This window comes from Cervus canadensis, chromosome 21 (genome assembly GCF_019320065.1).
Source record: "Cervus canadensis isolate Bull #8, Minnesota chromosome 21, ASM1932006v1, whole genome shotgun sequence".
In the NCBI taxonomy this organism is placed as follows: Eukaryota; Metazoa; Chordata; class Mammalia; order Artiodactyla; family Cervidae; genus Cervus; species Cervus canadensis.
Genome location: NC_057406.1, coordinates 27,269,184 through 27,289,368, shown reverse-complemented (window position 1 = coordinate 27,289,368; position 20,185 = coordinate 27,269,184). Strand labels below are relative to the sequence as shown.

Genomic DNA, 20,185 nt, shown 5'->3' with positions numbered 1-20,185 from the left:
GCTCAGAGAACTACAAGGGAACACAGGAAAAGAATCTGGTGAATTTAGCATAACCATGCAAGAAACAAAATGAGAAATTCAGCAAAGAGAAAACACAAGAATCAAATAGAAATGTTTGTGCTAAAGAATACAAGACTGAGCTGAAGAATTTGATAAACTACCAAGCAGAAGACTGTAAACTTACAGACAGATTTCTTGAAATCGCCCAATCAGAGGAACAACACAATGAAGAAAGGGAATGAAGAAACGTTGTCTGTCAACTATACTTCAATTAAAAATCACTGACAATGAAAAGTTAGTGAATAAATCCTATGGGTCTTACAGTCAGCTCAGTCACTCAGTTGTGTCTGACTCTTTGAGACGCCATGGACTGCAGCACGCCAGTCCAGCATGCAGTTGCCATCACCAAATCCTGGCGCTTGCTCAAACTCATGTCCATTGATTGGGCGATGCCATCAAACCATCTCATCCTCTATCGTCCCCTTCTTCTCCTGCCTTCAATCTTTCCCAGGACAGGGTCTTTTCCAAAGAGTCACAGGCTCCTTTTGTTTCTCTGTGCCCTAGGTAGCATCCACCTACAAGTCACAGCCCTCCACCAAACAGTTCAGAAAAAATCTCTGACTCTCAGGGATTCCAGACTTTTTGAAGAATTTGTCCAATTCGATGTTTCTCTCTGCATTTGTTGATGTGGTAGTTGTTGTCTTATAAATTTATTTTGAAACACAACCTTTGATTTAATACACCATTTTGATGGGGACCTATCTGAAGCATGTAATTAGTAATACAATAATAATTTAGATTAAGTGATATCAAAAGTCCTCCTTAGTTTTACCCATTCTATGATTTTATGGTATGAGGCTGAATACTGGCAGGAAAGAGGAAGACATGATATTTTAATGAAAGAATGTAGCCTTTGCAAATTGCAGACAGCATTGATTTCACTCTTTCTACTAACAAAAGGACTTCCCTGGTGGCTCAGACTGTAAAGCGTCTGCCTACAATGCAGAAGAGCTGGGTTTGATCCCTGGGTTGGGAAGATCCCCTGGAGAAGGAAATGGCAGCCCACTCTAGTATTCTTGCCTGGAGAATCCCATGGACAGGGGAGCCTGGCAGGCTATAGCCCATGGGGTCGCAAAGAGTCAGACACGACTTAGCAACTATACCCCAACTAACAGACTGAGTGATTGGCCCTAGATAAGTTATTTAATCTTCCAGAAGTACAGTTTCCTTGATTCCAAAGTAAGGTAGTATGTGTTGTTATGGAGTTAAAGGGAGAATTAGATGAGATAATGTATGCAAAATGTACTAGAACTCCAGGAAGTGATAGCTATTATTAATAGTCACTAAAACAATTTTAACTCACTTTTATATCAGGCTGTGCTTTAGAGAATTTATGACATATACCTCCCACACTCCATTTTTTGCTCATTTAGCTCAGAGCAACTTTAATTCCTGATAAACTCACCCTGTAGCACTGATACCTTCTCCCAGGTTAGCTTTTTGATATGTCTATTCTTTCAAATAATACATGCATACGTTGAGATATCAGACTCAATTAGGATATGCTCATTTGCTGTCACTTGAGTTTTCCAATTTGAATTCACTTTCCTTTGTTTATAATGTACCAATTATTTTCAAGGAGTTCCAGAAAGGAATTTAAAGCAGGAGACGGTGACTTTCAAAGTATGGAAATTCAGAGATACAAAGAGCTTAGTGACATATGCACAATCAAATTTACCAAATGAATGAGAAAAAAAATCCTCGAAAATGTAATAACCAATAGTAAAGAGATTTTTAAATGAATGTTAGATTGTTCTGGAAGGTGTTAGCAGCTCTTCAAACGCATCTGAATAGCTGTGAAGAATAGATAATTACTAACAGAATTTGCCAAAGGGAGATATCTATTAAAAGCACAATAGCTTCCACAGTATTAGTGAAAGGATAGTTTTTACAATCAACTGAAAAATATTATGATTCGGCACTTGAGAAATCAGTCAGAAAGTAGTCTTGGAACAGAAATGAAATGTCTTACCTGGACACTTTCCAGATATGCATAAATTCTAGAAGTTGCTTCAGATAAAACTGACTGTGGTCATCCTCATGCTGTAGACAGGATATATTAATATTTATAGAGAGAAGAAGAATGAATCCCAGATAAAAATAGGTCCGTAACTTCCTGCTGTCATTTTATTCACCTCTTTTGATAACCCTCATTTATCATTTTAATATTTTGTTTTAAAGACCTTAGAAGACACTTCTTAACTGTAGAAACATTCTTTTCAAAAGTAAAGTGGAAAGCTGCTCTTTGGTTGAGGATAAACTCCAAGGACAGTTGAAAGGCATCCTGCCACCACCAAGGTCAAATACGAATTTATCCCAGCAGGAAAGCAATTTTGACACCAGTTCTCCCACATATGTGTACGTTTTCTTTACATTTAGGCCTTGGATCCATGGCAGCATAAGACTTGACAGCTTGCCACATTGGCCGGCAGACACAGAATGGAATCCTCCGTTTTTCAGATTTTCCATGTCTTGCCACCAAAACGTCAGGGTAAGAGAACTTCCCATCTCATGAACGCTGAGTTATGCTAATGAAAGACGACTACTGATAGGTGTAAATTGCAGGAGTTATCAGATGGCATTGTATTTTTCTCCCAAGATGAGCAGGAACTACTCATCTTAAAATAGCAGCCTCCTGATCCACATCACTGCATTCACACAAATGCACTCATCTTAACTCCTTGATCAACTCTTCTGAAATGGGCACCTATAAAAACCCTATGCAGGTCTGCAGAGGAAGCAAATATACCCCATCATCTTTGCACTTTTTCATCACCCAGAGCCGTTAAGTTTTACAGCCCAGTGGGTCCCTTAGCGCCTGGGGTGCATATAATCTTGTATGTCAGTATGCACACAATCTAACTTTAAAACTGCCTGTTAGAGTTTCTGACAGAAAACATCAGAAGGAAAACCTTTACATGGCTTAAGGTCAACGGTAAATCAATTTTTATGTTGGGTTGTTTTGTGAGGAAGAGGGAGGAAGCTAAGTAACATGGAAAGAATAAGGTCATTGCTATGAAAAAGGAAGGCTTTGTATTAATAGAAATGCTAAGGAACTTGGCAACATGAGGCTTACTCTATAGGCATTTACATCCAAGGTCCCTGGTTGATGAAATCTGAAAGTGTGAGAATGATTGAGATAGTTTCTTTTTCTGCAGAAGATAAAGCTAAAGTTCAGGCTTGGAAAGGACAGTAAAAGGGAAGGGAAAATAGAGAAAATAAGAGTCAAAATACATTAAGATTTGAACTGTAATGTTTGGCATTTGCCTTATTTCAGAGACTTCCCTGGTGGCTCAGTGGTAAAGAATCAACCTGCAATGCAGGAGACACGGGAGATGTGGGTTTGATCCCTGGGTCAGGAAGATCCCCTGGAGGAGGAAATGGCAACCCACTCCAGTATTCTTGCCTGGGAAATCCCATGGACAGAGGAGCCTGGGGAGCTTCAGTCCATAGGGTTGCAAAGAGTTGGACATGACTGAGCACACACGTATGTATTTCAGAAGTTAAAACCAAAGCAGCATATAAATAATATGACATATTTGCATCTTTCAGTATAGCATAATCATATTCATTTAAAAGCTACTTTACTTGGCTTCCAGAGATACTTTTTGGGGCAGGGGAATTGTCCTTTTTCATACAGTCACTTAAAAGAAAAAAAAATTATCTAAAGGATCTCAAAGAGTTGGAGGAAAGTTTGAGCATGTATCCTTGGAATGTATTGTGCAATTTACTTTTTTCCAAAGCTGAAAGCCCTACCTTTGTTTTAGTAAAAATACTAAGGTATTTTTTTCCTTTTTTTCATACAGAAATCTATTGCTTTAAGTATTCTGTGAAAGCTTCCTTAAGCTATAAAGAATTCTTAATTTTATGATTAATATCTACAATGTTGGCAATACTTTTGATCAAACCTGAAAGATGTAAAGGAAGAAAATTTAAAAAAAAATGTTTCAGTTATTCTTGTCATCAAGACAGGAACTTAAAAATTTTGAAATCTAGGATGATTTCTAAAGAATATCAACCTGTTTTGTGAATAATCTCTTGGAACATGAATTAAATCATCGTATGTCAATATAATAGGAGTCAGTTTAAAATAAGAAAGCCATCTAAGTTGAATTGAGCTTTGTAATGGTTTTTACAATGAAAAAAACTCTGAAATAGCTCCGGAACGGTGTTGGTGTCAGTAAACTTAATAAAATGATAGTGATCATTATAGTTCCAATATTACATAGAAACAATATTGTCAAGCCAATTTTATGTTGTTTAACTAGAAAGAAAATTTAATTATTCCTAATGTTTAGCATACAGCTGAAATTATGAAAATCATAGAGAATTTTGGCATCATTTTAAATAATACAATTAAGAGAGGAGACCATTCACCATTCCCTTAGCATAGATTTATAAAAGAAAAAGAATCATGGGTCATTTATTTTAAATATAGCCATTCAGACCATGAAGAAGGGTTGCAAACTGTTAAATTGTTTGTTATATCCAGTTATATTAAATTAGTCAACATGCTTATTTAGTCCTGAAAGAAGATTTTATAAAACCAGGCAGTTAGTTTTTAGTTTCTTCAACTGTAAGATTTTCAAGTGAAATTATAGTCTAACCTACTCGACAGGTACAATATTGTAAAGTAATTAGCCTCCAACTAATAAAAATAAATGGGGAAAAAAATAAAGATACCTTAAACAAAACAAAACAAAATTCATAACAAAAAGTATGATATATCAGAGTGTAACATATGCATCATGTTGACATAACATAACACACCAGTGTCCAGATTCTAATATTTTCAATATCATGAGTAAGTTTTTGAGCTGTATGAATGTTTTAACTAACATTAGGGTGATCTAATGGCTAAAACTTTGCCTTCCAATGCAGGGGATGTCGATTTGATCCCTGATTGGAGAGCTAAGAGCCCACATGCCTTGTGACCAAAAAACTGAAAAAACATAAGTAATGCTGTAACAAATTCAGTAAAGTCTTTGAAAATGGTCCATATCAAAAAACTCTTTAGGACGTCCCTAGTGGCTCAGCGGTAAAGAATCCACCTGCCAATGCAGGGGATGGAGATTTGATCCCTGAACTGGGAAGATCCCGCACACCACAGAGCATCTAAGCCCATGCCCCACAACTATTGAGCCTGTGCCCTAGAGCCTGGGAGCCACAACCACTGAAGCCGTAATGCCCCAGAGTGCGTGCTCCACAACAATGAGAAGCCTGTGCACCAAAACTAGAGTAGCACCCACTTGCCGCAACTAGAGAAAAGCCCACACAGCTGTGAAAACCCAGCCCAGCCAAGAATAAATAAATAATATTATTTTTAAAAGTTTAAAAAAAGACTACAATATCATATAGTCTAACATCCTATAGTTTTTGCTTTGGGGCTGTTATGAATTAATACATGTAGAGGACTAATAACAGTGCCTGGCACCAAATATATGCTTAATGTGGTTAATTATCATTAAATACCCTGTGATGGCCCAGGCTTTGGGATATGTGGATACAGCTGTGGAAAACAAAACAAAGCCAAAAAAACATAGAGGTAGAATTTTGACTAATTGCTCTGACACCCATATCTAAAACGTTTGAGTATAGTCCATTAATTCTCAGTGGAGACTCACTGACTGGGCTCAGATCCAAGTCTCTGCTTACTAGTTCCATGAATGTGACCTGAGAAAGGTCATGAGCTCCTTGGGATTCAGCGTCTTTATTGACACATGGAATTGTAAAGAGTAAACGTGATGTAAATGTTAAAGTTTCAGATATAAAGTATATGTTCAGTACATATTATATCAAAGTAGTGGAGTTACATGCATTTAAGAATAAACCTTAATTTACATGAAACTGAAATATTAGTGATTTGTGAATTACCACCAGTGACATTCTTTTTAGCAATTATTCAGCTTCTAAACAAGAGTAGGAGTTAGAATGATACATTTTCTCCTCCCCCTGTTGAAATGAAGCATGATAATTTCAGCTTTTTCATCAACACCGAGGACAATTTGAAGACGCTTAGGTTTATTAATATTAAGGGTTTTAGTTACTTTATAATGCTTCTTTGTGGAGATTTCAGATGCATAGACCTGGAGCTGTCAACGCCATCTGAGTTGGGTACAAGTTCCAAAAGATATTTCTAAACAACTCTCTTTTGGCCTCATTATGTTATGTTCCACATAGATATATTACAAACTAATGCACTACCTGACACTTGTTATGATGAAGCTCCCCAAACTAAAAAAAAAGTCATGCATTGGAAATCTGTTATCTAAGGTAAATGACAGGGTGATGGGAGTTTTGCTTAAAACAGGTAATTGGAAGATTCTATAGATAAAATCTGCTAAAATATCAAAGTTTACTGCATACTGTGCAATTTGGGTTTGATGTAACTCAAGACATCACACAGGGAATAAAATTTATATCTAACAGCATGAAGCTGTCATTAAAGCACAGTAATTCCTTTCTAAGGAGTTTCATTATATATATTATAAATATTAATCTGTCCTGATTTAAACTGTGTTGATACCACCATTGTCTTCAAATAGAGCAAAAGTTGTGTTATTTTTCTTCCTTCAATGGTTTCCCCATTATGTTTTCTGTTCCATTCATTTACTAGTGGATTCTTGTATGAATATAACATTAATAAGTTACTCATAAATGACTTTTCAAGAGACCAGTTGATTTATTATACTGAGGTTGCAGTACGCTGTTCATGTAATTGCTTTAGTCCAAATTGTTAATAGACATATAGACATATATTTCATTATGTTTCAATATACTCAAATTGAATATATACTCAATATACTCAAAATATGTTCAAATATACTCAAATAAATACATATTCATTAAGCCATGTAATCCCAAAATGGTAACAATCCACAAGGATGGGAACACTGTCCTTAAAGAACCCATTTGCTAACTGATGCCAATGCTAAGAAAGTCTCACCTTTCGAGATAATGTTCCTGGAGTGTCTCTCTTTTTCTGTAGGTGAAGTTGAATAACAGATTCATTTTTCTGAAATACTCTGTGGCTTCCCAAATAATGATCACTGGAAGAGAAAAAAAAAATGAACATAATTATTTTCTCTTACTATTCCCCTAGTGTATGTTTTCCGCCCTGACTCTATGTCATTTTATTTTATTTTTAGAACTTAGTCTGATAAAAGTTTAAATATATCTGTAGTTTTCTGTCTGTCTACCTATCTATCATGGTTTTCCAGGTGGCTCAGTGGTAAAGAATCTGCCTGCCAATGCAGGAGACGTGGGTTTGATTCCTGGGTCAGGAAGATCGCTCCTGGAAGAGGAAATGGCAGCCCACTCCAGTATTCTTGCTTGGTAATCCCCTGGACAGAAGAGCGTGGCAGGCTCCAGTCCATGGAGTTGCAAGGAGTTGGACACAACTGAACATCTGTGCCTTAACTATCTGTCTATCTCTCATGTGCATGTGTATATAGGCGTATAGAGATGTGTCTCCTCATATTCAGTTTTAAAGGCAAGATATATTTATTTTCAAATTCACTGTTAGAAAAAATGAGTAGACACCTTTAGAATGGATTTGATAAAGAATCCATATTCAGAGTTAGTTTTATCCGGCCATCTCAAAGCTGACCACAGCATGTTTCTGGGAGGTCTAACTGATGCCACAAAATGTATGTGGGGATCACTGTAACAAGGAAGCAGAGCCGTGTGGTAGACATATCACAAGTTTAGAGACAGATGTACTAACTCCTTGAGCTTAGGCCAGTTAAACTATCTGAAACACAATATTTTTCCTTTAGAGTTGGGATATTAATGTCTATGACAAAGGCTTGACAAGCAAATTAAATAAAACATATTATACATTTCAGACATTTTTAATGGTGTAATTGTATTTTGTTTTCCTCCCTCCCTTTCTTCCTTCCTTCCTCTCTCTCTCTCTGTAAATATTTCCTAATCACAGATGAAATAATGAACAAAATAACCTGTTGCTATCCATAGGGCTCTTATATTGTTCCTTGAATTATTTCTATTGCGAATCTAGACATAAGACATGGCCAGTGTATTCCCTGAGTTTCTGGAATCATTGATTTCTGCCTTCCTCCAAGGGCTATTCTCGTATTCTATCACATATACTCAAGTTCCTCTTTTCACTTCCCCCAACCCCAACTCTTTTTTTTTTTTTCTTTTTCCATGCTTAGAGTTCTGAAATTTCCTCTGAAGTTCCTCTTCTTATTTTGGGAACCACTTTAAGAGTAGTGAACCATCTTGCTCTCAAAGCTTCCTTTGCTCGGTGTGTTGAAGTCTGGACCCTGGATCCCAGGGCAGTGAATTCAGCCCCAGATATGGCTACTGCTTTCTTCAACTGCGTATTTCACCCACTTGTATGTACGTCCCTCACTAGGATTGCCAGAGAAAATAGATGACCAATAAACATGAATTTCAGATAACAATGAATAAACATTTTCATTCATGTATTATATGAAACATACTTACACCAAGAAAAATGGATATTTTTGAAGTTCAAATTTAACTGAAAATTCTGTATATTTATTTGCTAAATGTGTCAGTTCAACTCCCTTCTAAAAGTCAGCCCAAGTTCTTCCCTTATCTTTGCCTCAAGTGTGGTGAGGAGACGGGTAAGGTCTGGGTAATTTTCAGATTTTGAAAGGAATTTTTCCCCTATAAATTTTCTTTTTTAAAAAAAGTTATGTTATAGGAATATATTCTCAGGGAAAACATTTGAATTCGGCTAAATTGTGCACAATAAAAAAGATCTTAAAATTGTTCTCTTTCCCTTTGTCCAAAACCATAGTTAACAAGAGTATACTGCACTTAAAAAAAAAAGAAAATAGGCTGAGATAAATGGTCAAGCACACATACATTTATGTTAAAAATAAGATCATTTTTATTTTAGCTGTGTCTCTAACTTGTAGCTAAATTTCTTTTAATTTATTTTGACACTGCCTTTTTTGTTTCTGGCATACCACATGGTACTCAGGATCTTAATTTCCCAATCTGGTGATCAATCTCATGCCCCCTGCAGTGGAAGCACAGAGTACCAAGCAATGGGACGTCAAGGAATTCCTGAGACTTTGCTTCTTGATCAGAAAATTTAAATTATACCATTCATAGCAATACCATCTGCTGTGTTATTGTAGGTTTATATTAAACATATTTATTTTTTAAAATGTCCCTTTATTCTTTGGGATTATTTGAACCTTGAGTCTCTTTTTCCTCTATCTTTAGAGGCTTAGAAGACACAAATAATTTTAATCTTCTACTGGTTGCTATTTTTTTTTAGAAAGATGTATCTTAAATCTTTTCCATTTCAACATCAATTTAATCATTATTTATATTACATTCTCAAATAAATCTTAGAGCTTAATATGACTTTGGTTCTATTTCATAGCACTACACTTGCCCAAGAAGAGATCATTTCAATTTTTTTTCCAGATTCTTTTATAATTTACTGGATGCAATAAAAGCATGTAGATCAGTTGGTCCGAAAAGTTAGAAATGGGAATTATGAAAAAGATATCTTAATACACTTTATTTTTAAACTAAAAATAGCTAAATAGCCTCTCAATAACCAAAGTATTGATGCTAGAATAAAGTTGTTGATATAGGATGAAGGGTCTGTTGATTACAATTTTGTGTCTTCTGGCATAAAGCAAATCTATAATTATCTTTAATTTTCAGCACCAGCTTCCAACCTGAATGGAGAATTTCTTTAGATTCCTGTGCTTATTATTCTAATCTTTTGAAGTTGTTTCCTCCACACTTAATTCAGCAGTAGTGATTTTTAATGATCTATCAGGAATGTATTTGTTGAGTAAAGAGGGATTTACAGCTCCAATTTTAGACATTTTTTTCAATATAATAACAATTTGCCCAAATATTCTTAAATTAACAAGGACATTTTTTTTATCTCTGACCTTTTGTATTTAACATATGAACAATTTTCATAAATATCTGATGTTTCTGGACACTAAATATTTCATTAATCCATATATTTATTCCTGTCCAGTACCAAATTGTTTCAATTATTTAATTTTATAGAATATTTTGAAGTTTAGAAATAAAAGTAATCATTTAAAAGAATTATATTATCTTTGCATGATTTCTCTTTCAGAACAATTTTGAAATTAGTGTGGTAGTATTAAAGAGAAATTCTAATATAGTGTTGACTTATATTTCATTTATGGAGTTATATAAGAGGAGTTGGCCTTTTTATAACATTGAATTCTTCCAAGGAAAATATACGTCAACATGCATTCTGATTCTCTTCTATACCCTTGAGTAAAATGATAGTTTTCTTCCAAGTAGATTTTATAAGTATGCCTTTTGCAAGATATTTTATAGTTTCTGTTCTATTACAAATCAAATATTTTTTTCCATAATATTTATTAGTTGAGTTTATTTGTTGATTTTTCTTATGGAATTATGTTGTAATACATGAAAGTTTTTCAGTTGATTTTTTTGTATTTTCTAAGTAGAAAGCTATATTCTTTTAAAATAATTGTAATTCTATTACCTTCCAAAAGCAAAAAGCTTCCTTTTGATTTTTTGTTCTATTGTGATAGCTAGGATGCTTGGCAGACTTTTGAATAGTAGTAATGAAAATAGATATCCTTCTCTTTTTCTTGACTGTATGGAGAATGCATCAGATGATTAACACATATGGTATTTGCTGCATTCCTGGTCTATACTTTTGTTGCCTATGTTGTTAATGATATTTTTCAAATTATGAAAAGGTTCAAATTTTATTTAATGAGCTTTTTGCATTTACTGAGTACGTCATATTGAGAAGATCTTTTTTTCTTGAATGTATTAATATATTAATTGTATCAATAGGCTTTTTCTATGTATAATTATCTTTACATTCTTGGGTAGATTTAATTTGCATTAGTTTCTTTTTGTATATAGCAAAATCTAGATTGGCCTATAATCTTAAAGTTTGTGTTAATATTTATTTGTTTTAGACATTACAGTTTAACTATCTTTATAAAGTGCATACATCTTATTCTCTGTCCTGGCACAGTATATAATTGAGAATTATCTATTCCCCCAAGGTTTGGTGCAATTTGCCTAAAAGTACATTTTCTACTCCCCACTGCTCTTTGTTCTGTTTCACATTTATACTTCTCCTTGAGCTAATTTTGAAAATTCATGATTCCTTAGGAAATTATCTATTTTTTATAAAGTTGTCAAACAAATGTCCCAAGTCCCTCCTATTTTAAAAAATCTTTTGACATTTACCTGGGAGCTCTACAATCCCCTTGCGATCCTTCTGTCCTTTCCATCTTATCACTCTTCTTGTTTTACCAGAAGTTTTTTTATTAATATTTTTTTCCTGTCCTTTCATGAGAATTTTGGTGGGCTGCTGGTAGATTTGCATTTTCAGTCTAATGTATTAATCCAATTCTGAAGATTAATAATTATCATTTTAATTTTGGGAATGATTTTACATGAGAAGAGAGCTCAGAAACTGGAAAGGAAGTACTTTTCTGGTCCAGCTCTTTCATTTGCAAATAAAGACACTGAGTTCAACAATCTAAGATCAGAAATTAGAACATAAATATTTGGAGTAAATATAGCATGCTTGAAGTTTATTTATAGAGTTAAACTTTCCTGTTATAATGTGATATACATGCTTCTTCTTATAAAATGGAGCAGGGGAATTAAGGTGTTCTGCAAACTTTGAGCTGAAAATAAAACATCTCATGTGAAAATAGGACTGGAAGAGACCACTCAAATCAATACAGGTCTACGCAGAGTTCATGTGTTTGTGTGCATACACACACAGACACCTTAGTGCAGAACACTAGCATGGTCTTAAAAAGACACATTCAATTTATATATATATATATATATATATATATATAAAAATAGACCTGGCTTTTAAAAATGTCTTTAACTTGGTGAAAGAGAATATATAGAAAACCTTGATGCTGCTGAATATAGAGATGAGGGCAAAATGTACAAATATTGTGGAGAATTCTTCAATAAGCATTTTCAAGACCGTGAAGTCAAGTTGAGGGGGGAAAATGCATGTTTTCTGGGTGAATAGTCACAGTCACTGGTATAGTATTGTCACTCTCAGCAGCTTTGTGTATATTTCACATTAATCTACTGTTACTTAGCAGAACAAACATTACAAATATGCCTGAAAAATTTCCCTGTATGTAAAGGTGACTTGTCTGAATAAACTAATTCATTTACAGAAATATGTCATATTGTTGAAGAATTTGGAGAAGGAAATGGCAACCCACTCCAGTATTCTTGCCTGGAGAATCCCGTGGACACAGGCGCCTGGTGGGCTGTCGTCTATGGGGTCGAACAGAGTTGGACACAACTGAAGTGATTTAGCAGCAGCAGCAGCTGAAGAATTTGTATTTGGAACTTCTTTTGGGGCTATCATGTTTCAAATACTAAACAGTCCTTTTTACCTATTTTAACAATAATAAGAACTATTACTGCACTCAGTAGTTGATATAATATTTACATGTTTCTTTCAATAATGAATGACTTATTTAGCATAAGCTCTTTCTTTGGGGAATTGCTTTCAAATGAAGGTATATATAGAGTATTCTCATATGGGACATTTGTTCTAGTACAGTTACTAGCTAGAATCAAATTCAAGTTTGTATATATTATTTTTATTAATTTTTAAACTCAGCAGTGGCCACAGGACTGGAAAAGGTCAGTTTTCATTCAAATCCCAAAGAAAGGAAATCCCAAAGAATGCTCAAACTACCGCACAATTGCACTCATCTCACACGCTAGTAAAGTAATGCTTAAAATTCTCCAAGCCAGGCTTCAGCAATATGTGAACTGTGAACTTCCAGATGTTCAAGCTGGTTTCAGAAAAGGCAGAGGAAACAGAGATCAAAATGCCAACATTTGCTGGATCATTGAAAACGCAGGAGAGTTCCAGAAAGACATCTACTTCTGCTTTATTGACTATGCCAAAGCCTTTGGCTGTGTGGATCACAATAAACTGTTGAAAATTCTGAAAGAGATGGGAATACCAGACCACCTGACCTGTCTCTTGAGAAACCTGTATGCAGGTCAGGAAGCAACAGTTAGAACTGGACATGAAATAAGAGACTGGTTCCAAATAGGAAAAGGAGTACGTCAAGGCTGTATATTGTCACCTTGCTTATTTAACTTACATGCAGAGTACATCATGAGAAATGCTGGGCTGGAAGAAGCACAAGCTGGAATCAAGATTGCTGGGACAAATATCAATAACCTCAGATATGCAGATGACACCACCCTTATGGCAGAAAGTGAAGAGGAACTAAAGAGCCTCTTGATAAAAGTGAAAGAGGAGAGTGAAAAAGTTGGCTTAAAGCTCAACATTCAGGAAACTAAGATCATGGCATCCACTCCCATCACTTCATGGCAAATAGATGGGGAAACAGTGGCAGACTTTATTTTTTTGGGCTCCAAGATCACTGCAGATGGTGATTGCAGCCATGAAATTAAAAGATGCTTACTCCTTGGAAGGAAAGTTATGACCAACCTAGATAGCATATTAAAAAGCAGAGACATTACTTTGTCAACAAAGGTCCGTCTAGTCAAAGCTATGGTTTTTCCAGTGGTCATGTATGGATGTGAGAGTAGGACTCTGAAGAAAGCTGAGCGCCGAAGTGTTGATGCTTTTGAACTGTGGTGTGGAGAAGACTCTTGAGAGTCCCTTGGACTGCAAGGAGATCCAGTCAGTCCATCCTAAAGGAGATCAGTCCTGGGTGTTCATCAGAAGGACTGATGTTGAAGCTGAAACTCCAATATTTTGGACACCTGATGTGAAGAGCTTACTCATTTGAAAAGAGCCTGATGTTGGGAAAGATTGAAGGCAGGAGAAGAAGGGGATGGCAGAGGAAGAGATGGTTAGATGGTATTACCGACTCAGTGGACATGAGTTTGGGTAAACTCCAGGAGTAGGTGATGGACACGGAGGCCTGGTATGCTGCGGTTCATGGGGTCGCAAAGAGTCGGACACGACTGAGCTACTGAACTGAACTGTTTATTAAATATAGCAACAAAAGTTCATATTAAAATGTTTGGAAGGGTACTTTGAAGGAGATTCAAAACTAAATAGAAGTAACTCAGAATACTCTTAATGGATGGTTTATTAAGAGAACATGTTTTCCTTACTGTGTGAGAGCTCTCAAAGTGATGACATGTTCTTTCTGTGCTCTGACATGGTTCCGTGATTTTATGAGGAAAGCAAAGTATGTAAATGAGAAATGCACTTAAATTTTTTTTTTTTTTTGGCTCAAAGTAAATCTAAAAAATTATAATAGACTAAATTATAGTACTATAAGTCTTAGGCTGTTCTGAATGTGCTGAAACTAATTAATTTGTTCAAGTTTGCTAAACAAAACCCTTAATTTTATTGAGAATAAAAAGACTCATTTTCTCCCCCAGGAATATAGGCAACTGGGCTTTTACTGCTAATGAGTATAATCTATTACCTTAAACTTTATACAATATTACCTAGTCTTTTTTCCCTGCTAATTAATAGTTTGATTTTTATTTGAATTAAAGGCAATTGCAACTTATAATCAAATGTTTAAAGAATAAATGAATACTAATTGTAATGGAACTAGCTAAAACATTTTTTAAATAGACATTTTCTTAAGATTATTTAAAAATTCTACTTAGATTTAATTTTTGAAGAGGACTTTCTTAATTTCCTCAAAGGAATTCAGCATTTTGTTTCCTAGGAGAGGTCAGAAGAGAGAAAAGGGACTCCATAGTAGATAACCAGATCAGACTAATGAATGCTAGTGATGAATCAAGAGGTAGATATTATTTCTTAATTTGATTTAAAACTATGTACGGCAGTTTCAAGGTAATACTTTTAATTAATTAACATTAGCTTTCTTCTTTTCTTATGTCTTTTTAGTACTCTGAGTTCTTGAACTCAAGAGTCAGTTAAATAGTAAAGAAAAGTTTTGCTTTATTTTGTTTAAATCAAGGACTGAAAACTTGGCCATAACTGCAAGCAGTAGGCCCAAGCACAATTTCAAGGAAGACTGTTCACTTTCTCCTTATGTGGCACTTGTGGTTCACTATTGACAATGCAGTCATGATTAACTTAACAGAAACTTTTAGGTGCAGTCAATTATATTTTTTCACACAGAAGCTCATAAGGAAAATTGTTTTTAAGTTGAATTAGAAAGCAAGAGAGCAAGACTTTTGAGAAAAGAAATTGCTCAAATCACATAGATTAGGAGTAAGAAACAAAAACCTGCACTCTTCAATTGGCAGGCTTTTAGATAATAAAGGAAAAACGATGAAGTAATGTTATATTTCATATATTATTGAGATATGTCCATGTCTCTGTATCTATCTTATCTATATGTGTATCTAAACTTCACATGAAGTTTATAGGTGAAGGTATAACAAGGTTTACTATCTGCAGAAACTGCAGAAACTTTACTATAAAGCAGAAACAGGAACACTCTAGGAAACAGTCCTTCTGTCCCTAGGTCTTTTATCTGTGCTGTACCTCACAGAAAAGACAAGATGTTATAGTCCCTGACCTCAGTACTGCCATTGCATAAGTCCCAGAGATTCTGTCTACTGGATAAGACCATGAGCAATAGGGAAATGAGATTACCAAGACACTCCTATTGTGGTAGTTAACTTGTGGGCGAAAACCAGGAATGTAATGGAAGATGCTAATATTTTTATTATTTTTCTGTTTAATTTATTCTGACTTTAATTAGCTCATTCAGTCTCCATACTTCATATTGCTCACAACTTTATTTTACACTACCAACAGCCTATGTTACAATTGATAAAATTCCAATGCTTTCATTTGCTCTTTGCTCCTAATTTACAAACTTTGTGAGGCAGTTTTTTAGGAGTATATGATACTTGATGCAACTCTCTTTGATGTTAACTGAAGTACCTGGTAAGAATAGCATGATAGCCACGTGTAAGAGGTCAGGAGCCATCTCATTTTGAGAAGAGTTCTGGAGTTAGTAGAGTGAGTTACTGGATTCTTAAAAGTGTTTCATAGAGAGAAGGAGTGCCAGAGCAAGATTCAACAGAGTGAAAATGGAATACTTTAATTGACAGAAAGAGTTTGTCATATACTAGGTTATGATAAGTGGTAAGTGGCTGTAAAAATAAGATAGTTGACTTATTAAAAGGGGAATTGTGACTTGCTAGGAAAAAATTATCTTCATTTTTCAATATGTTATGAAGTATAACATTTTGTTTTATTGATTAAATTCAGTATTTGTGCAAGACACTGGTTTTAAAAATATGTACTTTAGGTTGTGGTCCTAAGATGGCAGAGGGATAGGATGGGGAGACCACTTTCTCTGCCACAAATTCATCAAAAGATCATTTGAACGCTGAGGAAATTTCACAAAACAATATCTGAATGCTGGCAGAGGACACCAGGCACCTGGAAAGGCAGCCCATTGTCTTTGAAAGGAGCTAGGACAAAATATAAAAGATAAAGAGACAAAAGAGTTAGGGATGGAGACCTGTCCCGGAGGAAGGAGTCCTGAAGGAGGAGAAGTTTCAAAACACCAGGAAATCCTCTCACTGTTGGGTCTGTAAGGAGTTTTGGACTCTCAGAGGGCAACATAACCAGGAGGGATAAAACAAACAAACAAACAAAAACCACAGATTATGTGCCTAACTGCAACTCCCAGTAGAGAAGTAGCCCAGACAATCGCATCTGCCACCAGCAAGCGGGGTCTGAACAGGGAGGCATGGGCTGCATTGCATAGGGTAAGGACCAGGCCTGAATACCCTGAGCACAATCTGAGGGAGCTAATGTGAGATAGCAAGCCAAACTGTGGGATAGCCAGAGAGAGAGAGAGAGAGAGAGAAAAAAACAACAGAGAAAGAGAGAGAACTTTTCCGTGAAAAGCTCTAATCTAAGGCACTGCTGGGAGGCTCACAGAACAAAAGACTGAGCAAATTCCAGAGGAGAACTAGTGGGCTGCGGACCGGCCCATCCCCCGCCAGAGGCAGAGAGGAAGGCAGGTGACAGCCAGAGCTGGAAGGTGAGGGGCAATCTCCACCCCAGGGACAACATCCTCTACCAAACTGCGAGCAGGCTCCCAGTTGCTAAGCAAGCCTTACTGGTATCCTGGACAGTTGACACCCACCAGGAGGGCCACAGCCAGAGATCAGCTACCCAGAGGAGACACACAGCACACCTGAGATGGTGCTCCCACTGTGCACCCAGGAAACTGAGCGGCTGGGACCAGGGAGGTTACAAGATGCACCGCCCACCTGGGGAGAGTGTGCTCACCAAACACCTGGTCACCTGAGTTGCTCAGACCTGGGAAGGGCACAAAACTCAGGCCCAACTGATTCTGTGCCTTTGTGGAGTACCCGAGCACCTGAACCTGAGCAGCTTAGACCTGGGAAATGTACACAACCCAGGGCCCAGTTTAGACAGTTCCCCTGCAGAGCAACCTGGAGCCTGAGCAGTGTAGAGCAGGAAAGCACACATGCCATGAGCGGGGGCAAACCCAGTGTGGCCGAGACACTGCGAGCACGCCCCACACATGCCAGTGATATTTGTTCCCAGTGTTCCTCCCTCCCCACAGCACAACTGAACAAGTGAACCTAAACAAGTGACCACTTTTGCCCCTTTGTGTCAGGGTGGAAATTAGACACTGAAGAGACTTGCAAACAGAGGAGGCCTAAATAAACATAGAAGAGGGAACTGCTTTGGAAGTGACAGGTACAACAGATTAAAACCTTATAGTTAGCACTGACTACATTGGAAGGGGCCTATAGACCTTGAGAAGAAGTATAAGCTGGAGCAAGGAACTATCTGAAACTGAACTGATCCCACACTGCCCTCAACAGCTCCAGAGAAATTCCCAGATATATTTTACTACTATCATTAAAAATTTTTTTTTAATTTTAAGTTCTTTATTACTCCTTTAATTTTATAACCTACTATTACCTTGCAAAAAAAAAAAAAAATTGACCTTATTTTTAAAGCAAATTTCATACATTTAAAAAATAATTGTGATTTTTTAAAAATATTGTATTTTTGAGAGTCTAACCTCTACTCTAGATTTTTAATCTTTGCCTTTTGGTATTTGTTATCAATTTTGTACCTTTAAGAATCCAATCTTCAGTAGCCATTTTTACTTAGGAGTGTGATTACTGGCTTGATTGCCCTCTCCCCCTTTTGACTCTTCTTTTTTTCCCCCACGTCACCTCTATCTCCTCCCTCTACCCAACTCTGAGAATCTCTTTGGGTATTCCAGGCTGTGGAGAACACTTAGGGAACTGATTACTGGCTAGATTGTTCTCTCCCCTTTTGATTCCCCCTCTTCTCTTCCTTGTCACTTCTATCTCCCTCCTCCCTCTTCTCTTCATATAACTCTGCAAACCTCTCTGGGTGTCCCTCACTGTGGAGAATCTTTTCTCCATTAACCTAGATGTTTTATCATCAGTGTGGTATGGATGGAGAAGTCTTGAGGCTACTGTAAGAATAAGACTGAAAACCAGAGGCAGGAGGCTTAAATCCAAAACATGGGAACACCAGGAAACTCCTGACTCCAGGGAACATCAATCGAAAAGAGCTCATCCAAAAGCCTCCATACCTACACTGAAACCAAGCTTCATCAAGAGACAGCAAGTTTCAGAGAAAGACATACCAAGCTAATTCTCCAACACAGGAACATAAACCTAAGCACTAAAATACAGGCAGTCAAAAGTCACACCAAACCCACAGACACCTCAAAACTCACTACTGGACACTTCATTGCACTCCAGAGAGAAGAGATCCAGCTCCACTGACTAGAACCGATGCAAGCTTCCCAATCAGGAAACCTTGATAAGCCACTTGTCCAACCCCACCCACAGGGAAGAACCTCCATAATGAAGAGGAACCACAAACTTCCAGCATACAGAAAGGCCACCCCAAGCACAGCAATCTCAACAAGATGAAAAGGCAGAGAAATATTCATCAGGTAAAGGAATCTGATAAATGCCCACCAAACCAAACAAAAGAAGAGGAGATAGGGAGTCTACCTGAAAAAGAATTCAGAATAATGATAGTAAAAATGATCCAAAATCTTGAAAACAAAATGTAGTTACAGATAAATAGTCTGGAGACAAAGATTGAGAAGATGTAAGAAAAGTTTAACAAGGACCTAGAAGAAATGAAAAAGAGTCAATCAATAATGAATAATGCAATAACTGAGACCAAAAACACTCTGGAGGGCACCAACAGTAGAATAACTGAGGCAGAAGATAGGATAAGTGAGGTAGAAGACAGAATGGTAGAAATAAATGAAGCAGAGGGGAAAAAGAAAAAAGAATTAAAAGAAATGAGGAAAACCTCAGAGACCTCTGGAACAATATCAAATGCCCCAACATTCAAATCATAGGAGTCTCAGAAGAAGACAAAAAGAAAGGCCTTGAGGAGATAATAGTTGAAAACTTCCCTAAAATGGGGAAGGAAATAGCCACACAAGTCCAAGAAATCCAGAGAGCCCCAAACAGGATAAACCCAAGGCAAAACACCCCAAGACACATATTAATCAAATTAACAAAGATCAAACACAAAGAACAAATATTAAAAGCAGCAAGGGGAAAAAAAACAAACAACATACAAGGGGATCCCCATAAGGATATCAGTTGATCTTTCAATAGAAACTCTTCAGGCCAGAAGGGAATGGCAGGACATACTTAAAGTGATGAAAGAAAAAAAAACCTACAACCCAGATTACTGTACCCAGCAAGGATCTCATTCAAATATGAAGGAGAAATCAAAAGCTTTACAGACAAGCAAAAGCTGAGAAAATTCAGTACCACCAAACCAGCTCTTCAACAAATGCTAAAAGATCTTCTCTAGGCAGGAAACACAGAAAAGGTGTATAAACTCGAACCCAAAACAACAAAGTAAATGGCAATGGGATCATACTTATCAATAATTACCTTAAATATAAATAGCTTGAATGCCCCAATCAAAAGACAAAGACTGGCTGAATGGGTACAAAAACAAGACCCCTATATTTGCTGTCTACAAGCTGCTGCTGCTAAGTCACTTCAGTCATGTCCAACTCTATGTGACCCCATAGACATCAGCCCACCAGGCTCCCCCATCCCTGGAATTCTCCAGGCAAGAACACTGGAG

At 36.5% G+C, this 20,185-nt stretch overlaps 1 protein-coding gene across 1 annotated transcript in view; it reads right to left on the bottom strand.

Annotated features, from left to right (window-relative positions):
- The window catches only part of PIK3C2G (phosphatidylinositol-4-phosphate 3-kinase catalytic subunit type 2 gamma), a 409,785-nt gene that overhangs the window by 341,809 nt on the left and 47,791 nt on the right, over positions 1-20,185 (bottom strand). The window contains exons 6-7 of the mRNA XM_043441512.1: positions 7,007-7,109; positions 2,033-2,103 (exon numbers count right to left, since the gene is read on the bottom strand). Of these exons, the coding sequence (XP_043297447.1) occupies positions 2,033-2,103; positions 7,007-7,109 (174 nt within the window). The remainder of the gene's footprint in view (positions 1-2,032; positions 2,104-7,006; positions 7,110-20,185) is intronic.